General features: G+C 38.7%; 1 protein-coding gene across 9 annotated transcripts in view; it reads left to right on the top strand.

Annotated features, from left to right (window-relative positions):
* Positions 1-10380, top strand: part of Agfg1 (ArfGAP with FG repeats 1) — a 52627-nt gene extending 42247 nt beyond the window's left edge. For 4 of the 9 annotated variants that reach the window (XM_026785523.1, XM_005360029.3, XM_013351218.2 and 1 more), the window contains 4 exons: positions 720-767; positions 2618-2776; positions 3812-3903; positions 4461-10380. In XM_026785523.1, the coding sequence (XP_026641324.1) occupies positions 720-767; positions 2618-2776; positions 3812-3903; positions 4461-4520 (359 nt within the window). In that variant the 3' untranslated portion in view covers positions 4521-10380. The remainder of the gene's footprint in view (positions 1-719; positions 768-2617; positions 2777-3811; positions 3904-4460) is intronic. The other 5 variants (XM_005360030.3, XM_013351220.2, XM_005360027.3 and 2 more) reach the window with 3 other exon arrangements.
* The last annotated feature ends 3917 nt before the right edge of the window (positions 10381-14297 follow it).

Below are 14297 nucleotides of genomic sequence, written 5' to 3'. Positions count from 1 at the left end.
AAAAAAAAAAGGAAACATTCTTGTGTTATTCTGTCCAAGACTTGGATTTTCAGTTGGTTAAGAAAAGGTTTTCGGATGTGTCTCATGATGCTGTGTGGGTATGTGTGTTGAAATAAGGTTTCGTGTAGCCTAGGCTGGCCCTGAACTTACTTTGTAGCTGAGGCTGTCCTTTGAGCTACTCATTTTCCTGCTTCCACCTCTAAACTGTTGTCAGGATTTCAAATGTATGCCCTCATGCCTGGCTCTCACTGTGCCATTTTTAAGGTTATAGTTATATCTTCACATGATAAAACAGAGCTAAAATTACTTTTGTTTTGAGACAGTCTTACTGTGCAGGCCTGGTAGGTCTGGAATTCATTATATAGGATAAGGCTGGCCTCAAATTCAAAGATAATTCCCCCTCCCCATGCTGGAATTAAAAGTATAGACTGCTGTACTCAGCTGTGAAGGATATATTTTTAAGAATATATTCCATCAGTTTTTCTTCACTTGGTATTTATTGTTCTAAACTGTTAAAAATGACATATTAAAATATTATGAATATAATTGAATGAGAGGTCTCTTTTTGTGGGTGAGTTTCTGTTGTATGTTCCTGTGACACCCAGTGGGCAACACTGTCTTCTATCTCTAGAGCTCTTTAATGAAACCAGTTAACTTTTACTTTAACAGTAACTGTACATAACTTAATTGACCTTGGTCTCTTTATGGCTTCCCATAAGGCCTTTCTGGAGCAATGCATTCTCAAGTGTTCCCTCACGCTCATTTTGGTAGGTGGCCACAACTAGATTTCTGTGGCAATTTGTCTAGCTGCTTGTGGAAGCTTCTGCTAGTGTTTTGGATCCTTGCATGTGAAATTAAGTTATTTCCATGTTTTTATATGGAGTGGGCATGGATGTGTGGCATCAAGGTCATGTTGTATTAAAAGTAACATGAAAATCCTATGGAATGATTTATATTTTAATACTGAAAAGCATTATTGCTTACCTCCATGGTCACACTAGAATGTTAATAGCTATTTTGATTATTTTAATTACGTTTAAATTCTTAGTGCTTTAAGTGATACCTTTTGATGTACCAAATCATTTTCCTGCTTTTTCTCCTGGAGTTGGTTTTGCCTAACTGTCCAAGCTTTGCTTTAAGTGCTTTCAGCAGTGACTTGTCAGTTGCTTCAGTGCATCTGTCTGCAGTGAAACCTCTTGTCTCCCCGCAGTGTGCTTAGGCTTTCTTCTGTTCACTTGCTTTCCAGTAGCCTGTTCTTCTCTCTTTCTTTTCTTTTCCTCCCTCGCTGCCAAGTAGTAAAGAAATTAAAAAGAAAAGAAACTGTCTATAGTCTAATTAGGTTCATTGAGCAAATTCACATTGTCAAACATTAGGATTGCTGTGAGTAACAGACTTTTCAGTGTGTTTGGTTTTTTGGTAAGAACATCTTGTGGAGTGTTTTTAGTATTCAATTTCTTCACCTTGAATCACTCACTTTTGAAATCAGGAAATTCAATAAATTAATAGGCTTTTACAGTATTTCATTGTATCCTTAAGCAGTAGTATACAGTTAAAGCACATTGCTGTCACGTATTTCACTAAGTCCCTCCCTGTAACGAGCATGTCATCGGCTCATGGGAAGATGCTGTTTTATGTATTTCCTGCCAGTTACTCACATAGTGTCCTGCTGTTGCACATCTTTAAAGTGAGAGTTTGTTCATAAATGTCCTTGCTTATGTAAATAGGGCATGATGTAGGCATGCCACATAAACATTGGTGATTTCCACATGGATTCCAGCTCATGCTCTACCCACCAGCATAGCCAAGTAACGTGGACATGGGACCATGTGCCTGATAGTCTTCCATCTCTTCTAAAAATGCCCTTTGTACTTCTTTTCCAATCTTCATACATTTACACCAACTTCTGCAGCTCAGTAATCCCAGATATCCTCCAATCACTTCCAGAGTTTGAAATGGGAATGTAGAAGTATATGTTTATATGTATGTGTATGTATACATATGTAAGACTATATATAGGCACACATATATAATTAGTAGGAACTTACTATAATAACATTAATGTTTTAAATAGAATTCCTTTCTTTGTCTTTGGCTGTAGTTATAAAAACCAGTTTTGAATGCCCTGCCTTTTACCCTAGTTGTCCTATAAATTGTCTATTTTTAATGAACTCTTTTGAAGAGGTCTTAAATTTTTTTTCTCCAGAATCATGAACCCTTAGTAATTAAAGTTTGGTTGTTTTTTTTAAGTTAGACATAGGAGAACAGCCTCAAATCCAGGATGTATAATCCTATACACATCACAGTATGACTGTCTTCTGAAGGCAGGCTATTGTTTGGCTTTAGGTAATTGCTTGGGGAAGTTTTTTTTGGGAGGGTGGGGGGTGGATTTCAAATGATAGTTTGTACTTTCTTCCTGGTCACTGCATTTTCAGAACAGAAATTCTTAGATAATGTTACAGTTGCAGTAGACAGTGTTATTCTATACTTACTGTGTCAGGATTTGGGGCTTTCAGATGCCCTCAATATGTGTCTTAGTGTTTTCAAGGTAAGTGTTGCGTGTTCCATGCTATTAACTGCTGTGTGTGTCTCTGACCTGTCATTTTTTTTCTTTTGCCAGCGGCTACCTTTGGCACTGCATCCATGAGTATGCCAGCAGGATTTGGCACTCCTGCCCAGTACAGTCTCCCCACCAGCTTTAGTGGCAGTTTCCAGCAGCCCGCCTTCCCAGCCCAAGCAGCGTTCCCTCAGCAGCCAGCTTTCTCTCAACAGCCCAATGGTAAGCTTGAACATTTGGCTGTCTGTCTACAGGATGTAGACGGTGCTCTTTACATAGTGTGATGTTAAGTGCTTGAGACTATCTTACGATTGCCATAGTCTTATGCACTGAGTGTTAACTATAGAAGAGAGCCTTTCAGAGTTCAGGCCATACGTGTGAAGGTTTTATTGTGGTTTTGTACATTTCCTTGACCGTATGTTAGGAAACATCAGTGACTGTAAAGCTCTTCTCAGAATCACCTATGTCTTTGTCTTATAAGTCCATCTTGTGTTCTCATGTATTTCTTGATTGAAATGGAGATTATATTTTTGTGAAGAATGGTTGCTGCTGTGCCTTTTTGGTATAGGTGTATGCTGTAGATGAACACTTTTTTTTTTTTTTTCCTTTTTTGATTTTTCGAGACAGGGTTTCTCTGTGGTTTTGGAGCCTGTCCTTGAACTAGCTCTTGTAGACCAGGCTGGCCTCGAACTCACAGAGATCCACCTGTTTCTGCCTCCTGAGTGCTGGGATTAAAGGCGTGCGCCAAGTAGGTGACAGTGGTGCCCTTTTTGTAACAGGCTAGGAGATTACTCAGCCTTTCTTCTTACCTAGTTTCTTACTTGCTGAAGTTTGAAATCCATACATTTCAAGAATGTCCTCGGATCTCAGACATTATATAGTAGTTAGGGAATACATAGCATAGAATAGTCATAAATGATAACTTGTTTCATAAGATATACTGTGGTATTGTGTAGAATCTATTGACTGGTGCACATGACTCCTTTCATAGTCACACACTCATCAATCAGCTAGCTCCTTTGAAGGTCAATGACCTACTGTGGGCTGAGTTAGATTGTTTTCAGAGCTCTGAGGCTCTTGATACATGCCATAGAATGCTTGTCTTTGGTGTCCAAAAGACAGGAGACCTAAGTTTGCATTTCAGTTTGTCATCTGGGAAGAATCTATATAAAACTAGGACTGTCTTGGTGGCAGTGTAGCTTGTAACTGATGAGTTTTGTGTTTTGTGTTTTTTTGTTTGCTTGTTTTTTAAATAAGGTGCAGGTTTTGCAACATTCGGACAGACAAAACCTGTGGTAACCCCTTTTGGTCAAGTTGCAGCTGCTGGAGTGTCTAGTAATCCTTTTATGGTGAGTGAATTTCAGCTTTAAAACACCTTAAAAATAAGTTATATTTTATTTTTAAACTAGAGAAAACAAAACGTGACTATTCCTGCATACAACTTAGTGCTCTGTTAATATGGTGTTCTAGACTATGTATGTATGACATAGTTCTAGACTATGTCTGTAAGAAGCTATGGACAGCAGATTAGCTGTTTTATAATGTGAAATGCATGTACTCTAGTCAGAATTACACTCTTAGAATCCATTGGATCTAAGGGAAAGCATCTTAAGAACAAGATGTTTTTAGATTTGAACTGAGAAGTACTCCTGTTAGGCGCCAGGTCCCTTTTAGGCACTGTTGAAGCTCTGCATATGTGACGTGAGCCCACGTGAAAGGACGGGGATCTGGAACAAGTGATAGGTGATTTTATACTTTGTTGGCAGCAACAGTGATGAATAAGTGATGTCAATTAAAAATTCTTAATAAAAATTTGAATGAATTTATAAATTTAAGTACAATTTAATGCTTTCATCTCCTACAAACATCATTTCTGTTTATTTTGTCCGTGTGTTTTTTCCAATAGACTGGTGCACCAACAGGACAATTTCCAACAGGAAGCTCATCAACCAATCCTTTCTTATAGCCTTATATAGACACTGTACTGGAACGAACTTTTATGTGATCATATTACATCTCTCCGCCTCTTGCCCTGTTGTCTTGTTTCACTGATCTTAGCTTTAAACACGAGAGAAGTCTTTGAAAAGCCTGCATTGTGTATTAAACACCAGGTAATACATGCAAAACAGAGGGCTCAGCAACAACTTTTCACTTGTGAATTGGCAGGAAAAAGTAGCGGCATTATGTATGTTAAAAATTGGCTAATATTAAGTTATTGCAGATCCCACATTCATTATGCTGCAGTACTGTACATACTTTTCTTAGAAATTAGCTATTTGTGCATATCAGTATTTGTAACTTTAACACATTGTTATGTGAGAAATGTTACTGAGGAAATAGATCAGCCACTTTTAAGGTGCTGTCATATATCTTGGAATGAATGACTAAAATCATTTGAAGCATCGCTTCTGAAAAGTTCAAAGTCAAAATTGGAAGGTTTTATTCATTCTTGAATTTTTCCTTCTGAAGAGCTCTTCTATTTATACACGGCTAAATTCTTTAAAGATGTGGAGGACACCTGTCTGCAGAATAAAGCTGATCATGTTTTGCTACAGTTTGCAGGTGAACAAAATAAATATTAGAAAATATGCTATTGTTTTTGTGTTTTTGCTGCAATGCCTTTACCAAAGTGGCCTTAAATAATGAGTAGTGAGTTGAGAACATCTTGAATTCTTAAAGACTTCTAGTGACTAACTTTTTTTAAAAGGCCATTTAGAAAATTTATTAAAACTACTAGGACTGCTATATTCAGGACTGCGACAGTAGAAAAGCATTTAAATGTAGCTTGTCAGATTCACCATGCTACTTCTGATTTCTCTGCAACTTCTTAATTTTGTGAAATTTGTAAATATGGAGAATTTGCATGTATGTGTATTTACAAATATTTTTTAAAGATCTTGAATTCTCAGACTGCAAAAGGCCTATTTTAACTATTTTTTTTCTGTTCTCCATTTTAATTGTCGTTGAATGTATTGGAAGCAGACATGCATTGACTGTGACATGATGGCACCTGAGTTCCTCTTCCACCTCCCCCATTTTCTAGACAGACTGATAACTATCTATAGAACATTTGTTTGTTTGTTTTGGGGTAAAGCAACAGGAACCCAATGTTACCTTAAAGTGATGAAATAATTTGTGTAAAAAGGTAGCAATACTAAGTTTAGTTTTATCTTTTTGTTAATATTCAAATGAACTTGTTTAATTATTTATATGTAGTAATGCCTCGTTCATCCCAAGATAATCTGGCCCTCTCATCAAAACGAAACACAACTAAGAGAACTGAAATCATTAAAAAAATGCTTTGAAAACACCCCTAAGTCATGATTCTGTACGTAGAACATACATGTTTCTTTGAATGTGAGAGTTTAATAATTTGATGTACTGGCCCATAGCATATTTGTGTTGATGAAAGAAGGAGTCCAAAGCAATGATGGAGATCATGCACTGCCAAATCTGTAGGGACAGCCATCCAGAGGACAGCGATATTAGTACATCTGGTAATGACTGTGCATCCAAAAAGCTAAAATTGCATACACAGTATGTAATGCCTGTAGCAAAATTTTAGGTGATGTAAGTATCAGTCTGCTCAGACATTTTATTCATATTAGATGCATTCGCAGCGGTAGCTGTTACTGTCATGCTTAAGTCTGGGGTTTACTTGGGCTGCAGTCTGCTGCTCTTCTTACCAGAAGGTGTGATTTATATGTAGTAGACAAAGGACATGCCCGAGTCTCAGCCCTTTCTGAGCACCCTGCCCCTGAGACTCCCGTTACCACTGCTCAGGCTCAGCTACACTTTGGGCATAGTCTTGAGTTCTTTGTACATTTTGGGGTCTTCATCTATTTTCACGGAAGGAAAATTTGAATGTTTGAGATTGTATTAGATTCAAATCAATTCATATGTACAAAAGTTAGACTATATAATTGTAGGCCATTATCCAGACAGCCCATCAGGCTTCCCATCTATTAAGTAAATTAAACAGTTGTTATCAAAATAGTTTTAAAGACTATTTTTTTTCTAGTAGATCTTGAGATTTGTAATTAAATGGGGAACCTGTATTACTGACTTTTAGTGAGTGCTCATAAACAAAATATAAAATCTTAGTTTCAGAATAGCTCCACTGTTAAAGATCTTTCTCTTAAAAATCTTTTAGATTTAAGTTGGTTTTGCTTCTAGTTTAGTTACTGTCCTGAGCATGTGAAGGACATCCCTTCTGCTTGAAACACGTTTCCTGTTCTGTCTTTGATCAGAAATGAATTTGTCTTTTAGGGTGGCAAAAACTGTGTTTAAAAATGTTGTTATGACGCAGGGAATGTTTTATTTTAGATTCTTTTGAAAATAGAGGACAGGTTGTCATTTTCTTCCATAAAATAATTTGTTTTGTAAATAGGACACCCCTTATCTGGGAGGTGCTTTGTTAGTAGTCGTTCTTGCCAGTTGCAAAGTTGGGAGCATTTCTGAAACATGTTTTATGTTTATAGTTTTTACAACTGTTAAGATCCCCCAAAGAGCTTTTGTTTATGAAACTTGAATTTCTCATGAGTTATATTGCAAGTCAGTACAGAGGAATTTCTAAAACGTAACTTTTAAATATAGTTGTAATAGTCCTGTTACTTGTGAACCTAGATATTTGGTGTAAAATAACTTTTCCAAATGAAGACAAACACTGTTTGCCACCTTTTCAGTGTCAGGCTAAGTAGAAGCTGAGATCCTCGTGCCGTCTCTATTCAGACTCTCCATCTCACGGCAGAACAGAACTGGAAGCTGCACTGTGCTTGTGGAGTCCAGGTGGTGAGAAAGGCGCACACCATCTTAGAACTAGAGCAAAAGCAGTGAGACCTGGGGCAGCTCTTCTTAGGGCCCCAGATAACATTTTGAGAACACGGCACTTTAATGTGATGAGACCTTGCCCCATCTGAACTTCAAGGGGTTGTTTGGGAAAAAGTGAAATCTTAAACTTTTTAACATTATTAACTACTTTACCTAAATAGCGGTGATATTGTGGGTGTGGAGTTTTAACACCCTTTCATATATCAGGTGCTCACTGAGTAGTTTCCTTCTCTCAGCCCTTGTAATGGAATCTACAAGACAGAACAGGTAAGCTAGTTACAGCTCTTATTCTTGGGAGAAGGTACTGTTGGATTAAATTGTGCTTTCTTTTTTAGATGTGGCTAGATTCTCTTTATTTTGAAATTTAAGTTACTTCCTGTATTTCTCAAAGTGTTTAAATCATTTAACATGAATTTTTTAATACTTTGATAAACTAAGTACCATTTGCTCTGTAGAGTCTGTTTTGTTTGTTTTTGTTCTTTTCTGACAGGGTCTCTGCATGGTCCTGACTGTTCTTGGAACTCACAGAGAGCTACCTCTGCCTCCCAAGTACTGGGATTAAAAGTGTGCATCGCCACACCCACCCCAGAGTCTTACTAACACTTAGAGTGGTGGAGTAAGTGATGAGACAGCCTTATACCTCAAGTTGACAGTGATTCTTGGTGTGGGGAAGCTTTCCTTTATTTATGTAGTCTTTTCCTCTTATGGTTTTAAAATTACTTTTTAAAGGAAATTTTAAAATTGTATAAATTAGCTTATTGTATTGAATTTATCCTCAAGCCAGTTGAACTTTTTGTCTATTTTAAAGCAGTATCATTAATTTGCTTTTCATGTAGTTGTATTTGAACAAATGAAGGAGTGACTGGGGTGTACCTTGGAGGTTATTGGTGTTTCACGGGTATCTCTGAAGAAAAGAACAGTAACCTGCTTTGTAGCAACAGGCTTATTTGACTAGCAGTCTGATGTCATGAAATGCAGTTTGAAAGATGCGCAAGTAGATGTCTTTAGCCCCAGTTAGATCACTACAGCTCAGTCCTGATGTGTGATCCTACAACTCATTTACTAGTTTTATCAGCCCTTTGATGATTGCATGCAAGCTTCAAAAACCTTTAGTTTGATATTACTAGTGATTTATTCTGTAAGAGTCTGGACACTAGTTTAACATTCTTGAAAGGACACTGCGCTGTGAAAGATTTGAAGAAGATGATGGTCTTTTCTGGTATAAGGCTATACAGGAGCTGTGATGTGTGATCGGGCATAGTGGTTCTCAAGACTTGACCTTGAATACCATGGGTGGAGTGGACTTGAAGGGATCCTGAAGAACACCTGCACCCGAGTGTTATTGGTTACACATTCCAGTGCTTCACTAAGCCTTTAAAAAGGTATACCTTGAATAGATTTCTGACACCTTTTCTTTTGACATAGGACTTGATGTTGCTTTTTTCCAATGAAGACTTCTGCCAACATGGTACACCTGGTATCCTATCCATATTTTCTGTCTCTAGTTTCATTGTCCGGCAATGAGAACAGAATGTTATGATTCAGAATTTAGTAAAAAGAAAGAAAGAATCCCAGACAGAACATTTTATTTGCTGCTAAACATTGCCATTTGATCAAAATTTAAATTGGTATGTTCTCCAAAATCTTGATCACTTGTTATGTAAGTTACAGTCTAAACAAATACTCAAGGAGCCTTGTGACTATGACTGTTGAGTCAGTGGCTTGAGGTAGCAAACGTTGTAAACTAACAATAGTCAGTGTTCCTAGAATGTGGTGAGTAGAGCCAGGTTTTTAAAGGCTTAGACGTTCTTATATGTTCTAAATGACATGCGTAGAATTTTTACAGTTGTGCAGTGTATACAGTATATGGTGAACACAGACTTTTACCCACTCTCACATACAGTTTTTATTGTCTTCATGGTCTTCAGCATGCTGTCTTTCATTATCTCCATCTATGCATGCCTTTCATGGTTCTGCCTTTGTTTTAACTTGGACGCCTTTATGTTTACCACTTGCAGCACTACCCCATCTTATGCATGGCGTCAGGATCCAGGAACGGATGGCCTTTTGGAGGAACACTTTTTAAGATACATATGCTTGGGCGAAAATTCTTGATTTTTGTCTGTTAAGAAACTTTTCATAAAACAGATAATTTTATTTTGCAGCTCACCAGCTTTTTAAATTTGTTTTTGTATTTCCATCTGAGAAATGTTTCAGATCTCAATTCTTTGCTAAACTATGTGGAAAATCCCAGCTTATAAATTAAGTCACAACGCCATTCCATGTGCTCTGACTGAGAGACTTGAGGAAGCTCTTGTCTGCTTTACACCTCACTCTTTCTGTCATCGCCCACCCCCACCTGTGACTCCTGCTGTTTCTGAAAGAATGGCCTGAAGTCTGTTTTATAGTTTGTCAGTATTCTGCGTCTCTGCCTCATTCACCTCAGCTTGGAGAATGAATTTTGTGTTCGTAAAAAGAAAGTACAGTCTGCTTGTTCACAACTAGAGTTCACTCCTTGTCTTCAAAACCAAGTTAGCTTTTGCTTTGGAAAGCATTGGGGAACAAATCCAAAAGTTTGGATTCTGATTTTTTACAGAAATTAATATGCATTTAGTATAGTTATGCATAGGATTTGCTTCCTAGAAAAGTTTGTTTTTAATGAGGAACACTATGAAATAATGGATAAAATAGCAGTAACTGATTAACTTACTCTATTTGAAGGGAAAAAGTATAGAGTAGGGAAGGGGCAGTCTGGCTGTGGGCTATGTATGTTTGGAAAATGCTCATGCTAAGGTTTTTAAAGCTCAGTCTGAGTGCGGGAATTGGTTTTAGGTATTTAAAACACTGATTTTGATAATTGTATCATTCCATTTTTGGAGATTCTGAAGATTGAAACTTTGACCTTGCACATGCTAGGCAAATGCTCTACAGATAAGTCTAACTAATTTTTTGTTCATTGTGAAATACTGCTAAAAAAATAAAGACATGACTTTGCATACCATTTGGGACGGCCTCTTCAATTGTGTCTTCAAATAACAACAGTGCCTGAGAAGTTGAAAGCAGCACCTCTGTTGTACCAGTCATAGCACATATTCCTGTATTGCATATACAGTTAGAGAACATGTAGGCTAGAGGTTAAGTGTTTTTGCTCATAGTGAAGGATAGTTTGGTGTCTCTGGTGACATAGTCAGAGGCTCCCCCGTACCTACTTCCTACAGAAATGGATTTTTCTTGGCTTAGTTTCACCATGTGTCTGGATTGCAATGTTTGTTTGATGGAATCTAGTAGCTTCATTGAGTCTATTGCTTTAAAAAGCAAAATAAAAATCCTAGTTTTTATCCTGTTCTCTTTTGAGATCTGTGGAAGTTGTAAAATACCAGGTGTGGTGGTATACACCCGTAATTTTAGCACTGTGGAGGCTGGCCACATAAGACTTCCTCCCCAAGCCTCCACAAAGGTTTTAAAGGACTAATTGGAATCTTTACAAGATTTCCACAATTTAAAATGTTTGTGGTTGTCACTGTTGGTGCACAGCCATCAGTGGCCTAGCTCACTACCTCCTTGGCCAGCTCCTTATGTTTTCTGCTGGGACCTGCCCACCACCATCGGGGATGGCTCCTGGCCCTCCATAAAGTTATCTCAGGAGGATTAGAGGGTACACAGATAAAACAGTGGGAGCAGCTCGAGTAATGGCACGTGATACTGAGTATGTCTTTTGTAATTCAATCTTTGCAAGTTTACACCTGTATAAATTGCAGTTTGGATATTGACATACTCCCGTCCAGTTATTTTTTAAAAAGTCAAGTCTTTCCAATGTACATAACAAAATGTAGTCTTTGACTACAATGCTTGGAATCGAACCCAGGGTTTTGTGCCTTCTCACCAAGCACTCCAACACTGAACCAGCCTCCAGTGTTTGTATGTTTTCAAATAGTCTTTCTAAATAGGAAAGAAATAATAGAAGGCTTGGGTGAGCCCACTAGAATGTGCAGGTCTCGGCCCGTTTCTAGCCCAGTTCGTTCCTGGAAGGCTGCCAGTTCTCTCATGTTTGGACAGAGCTGTCTAGATGGTCTTAGTTGCTAGAATAACAAGACTGGATGCTTTTGGAATCCTATGTCTTATCAATTTTGAGTGTAAATACTTGTCAAATTGATGGTTTGATGGTGTTAACTGATATTTGTGTTATCTAATACTTTATATTTTGTGAATTATAATGTGAGATTGGCCACCCTTTTTTGTTTTGCAGATTACTTCCCCTGGGATTTTGCGCGATTTTTTAGTATGACCCTTTTGTAGTTTGATTTATGAGCCTGAGGATGTAGCTCAGTGGCACAGCATTTGTGCTGTGTGTGTAAGGACCTAGATTCAAGCCTTGTTGCACAGACATTGGGCCTTTTTGTATGCTAACGTTTAGTAAAGTCACGTGGAGTTGTGTTTTATAAGTATCTTCTGTTTCTGGTCTTCGTAGATGTGTCTTTGTAAAATCATACCTTTCGGTCTTTTCTATAATTTTGACTTTATGCTAGAAACCCTTTATGAAACCATTGGTATACAACCATTCACTTAATTCTCCTGTATTTCTTTGGCTAGTGTTAGGTTTAATAATTCAGAGTTGATAAATCTTAAGATGCTGGAGAGAAAAATCTTGTGTTGACTGCATAATTAATATCCAGTTCTCATGGAAACGTACAGCACAAGGTTGTGAAGCTGTTAGAAGTCCACCCAGCAGCACTGCTGTGACGTATATGAGTCCGGCTTCCAAGTTAGAAAACCCAAGGCAGATGTAAAGAGCAGCAGGAAGAGGAAAGACAGCATGGATGGGAGGATATAGGCCATGCAGTAGTACTTTTTCTATATGCTGCGTGTGGGCAGTCAGACTCTTAAAAATTCCAGCCAGTGTCCTCACATTCTTAGTGCTGGCCCTATAGATGTACATCAGCTACCCTTGCTAATTTTAAAATAGGGAATGTTTGGGGCTATAATAGTAACCTGCTTACTTGCATGATTTAGTGGGAATTTGATGTAATGAGAGCTGGGTGAAAAAAGAATGCTTGCTTAGTTCCTCTAAACACCAGTAACACAGACACTGAGATCAACAATAAAAAGGACCTGCTGAAATTGAAAAGTTTCTGTAAGGTAAAGGACATAGTCAATAAGACAAAAAGGCAGCCTGCAACATGAGAAGATATCTTCACCAACCCCACATATGACAGAGGGCTGATCTCCAAAATATATAAAGAACTCAAGAAACTAGACAACACAATTATAGGTAACCCAATTTAAAAATGGAGTACAGATCTACACAGAATTATCAACAGAGGAATCTCATATGACTGAAAGCCATTTAAGCAATTTCTCAACATCATTAGTCATCAGTGAACTCTAAATCAAAACAACTCAGATACCATCTTATACCTGTCAGAATGGTTAAGATAAAAACGCTAATGACAGCTTATGCTGGAGAGGATGTGGGTAAGGAGAGCACTCCACTGCTGGTGGGAGTGCAAACTTGCATAGCCACTTTGGAAATCAATATGGCAGTTTTTCAGACAACTGGGAATCAACCTACCTCAAGACCCAGCTCTGCCAATCTTGGGCATATACCCTAAGGATGTTCAATCATACCATACCAATCATACTTGCTCAACTATGTTTATAGCATTATTCATAATAGCCAAAACTTGGAAACAACTTAGATGCCCCTCAACTGAAGAATAGGTAGAGAAAATGTGGTATATTTACATTATGGTATACTATTCAGCTGTAAAAAAACAATGACCTCATGAAAAGTGCAGGCAAATGGATGGAACTAGGAAAAACCATCCTGAGTGAGGTAACCCAGACCCAGAAAGACAAAACATGCTATGTACTCATAAATGAACAGATATTAGAAGTAAAGTACTGGATAACCAACCTGCAGTCCACAGCCCCAGGAAGGCTAGATAACAAGGAAGGCCTAAAGAGGGATACACGGATGGGAAGGGGGAAATAGAAGAGATCTGGGTAAACTGAGGACACAGAGGGAGAGATGAAGGGACGGGATCTTGAGGGAGCCAGTTGGAGGCAGGAAAGAGATGAGCATTTTGGGGTTAGGGAGAAACCAGCACCAAGGAAAATTCCAGGGATCCACAAGGATTACCCCAGCTAAGATTCCTAGCAATAGTGAAGAGGGTGCCTGAACTGACCATCATCTATTGTAATCAGATTGGTGATTTCCCTAATTGTCATCAGAGGTACTCTGTCCAATAACTGATGGAAGCAGATCCGCAGCCAGGCTCTGGGCTCCTGGAATCTTACAGAAGAAAGGGAGGAATAACTTTATGAGACGGGGTTATTTCAATTGGAAGCCACAAAGACAGCTGTCCTGAACTTGTGGGAGCTCATGAATTCTGAACTAACAGCTTAGGAACCTGCATGGGACCAACCTAGGCCCTCTGCATGTATGTGGTAGTTGTGTAAGGCTCCTACCAGTAAGATCAGGACCTGTCCCTGGTGCTTAGCTGGCTTCTGGGAACCTGGCCCCAATGCTCCACTACCTTGCCCAGCCTTGATTCAAGGGAGGAGTTTGGTCCTGCCATCCTTTTTTTTTTCTTTAATCTATTTATTAATGAAAGATTTCTGCCTCCTCCCCGCCACCGCCTCCCATTTCCCTCCCCCTCCCCCAGTCAAGTCCCCCTCCCTCTTCAACCCAAAGAGCAATCAGGGTTCCCTGCCCTGTGGGAAGTCCAAGGACTGCCCACCTCCATCCAAGTCTAGTAAGGTGAGCATCCAAACTGCCTTGGCTCCCACAAAGCCAGTACGGGCAGTAGGATCAAAAACCCATTGCCATTGGTCTTGAGTTCTCAGTAGTCCTCATTGTCCGCTATGTTCAGCAAGTCCGGTTTTATCCCATGCTTTTTCAGACCCAGGCCAG

The sequence above is a fragment of the Microtus ochrogaster genome, linkage group LG2, assembly GCF_000317375.1.
Source record: "Microtus ochrogaster isolate Prairie Vole_2 linkage group LG2, MicOch1.0, whole genome shotgun sequence".
NCBI classification, from domain to species: domain Eukaryota; kingdom Metazoa; phylum Chordata; class Mammalia; order Rodentia; family Cricetidae; genus Microtus; species Microtus ochrogaster.
The sequence above is the reverse complement of the archived record's forward strand: the minus strand, read 5'-3'. Positions and strand labels throughout refer to the sequence as shown.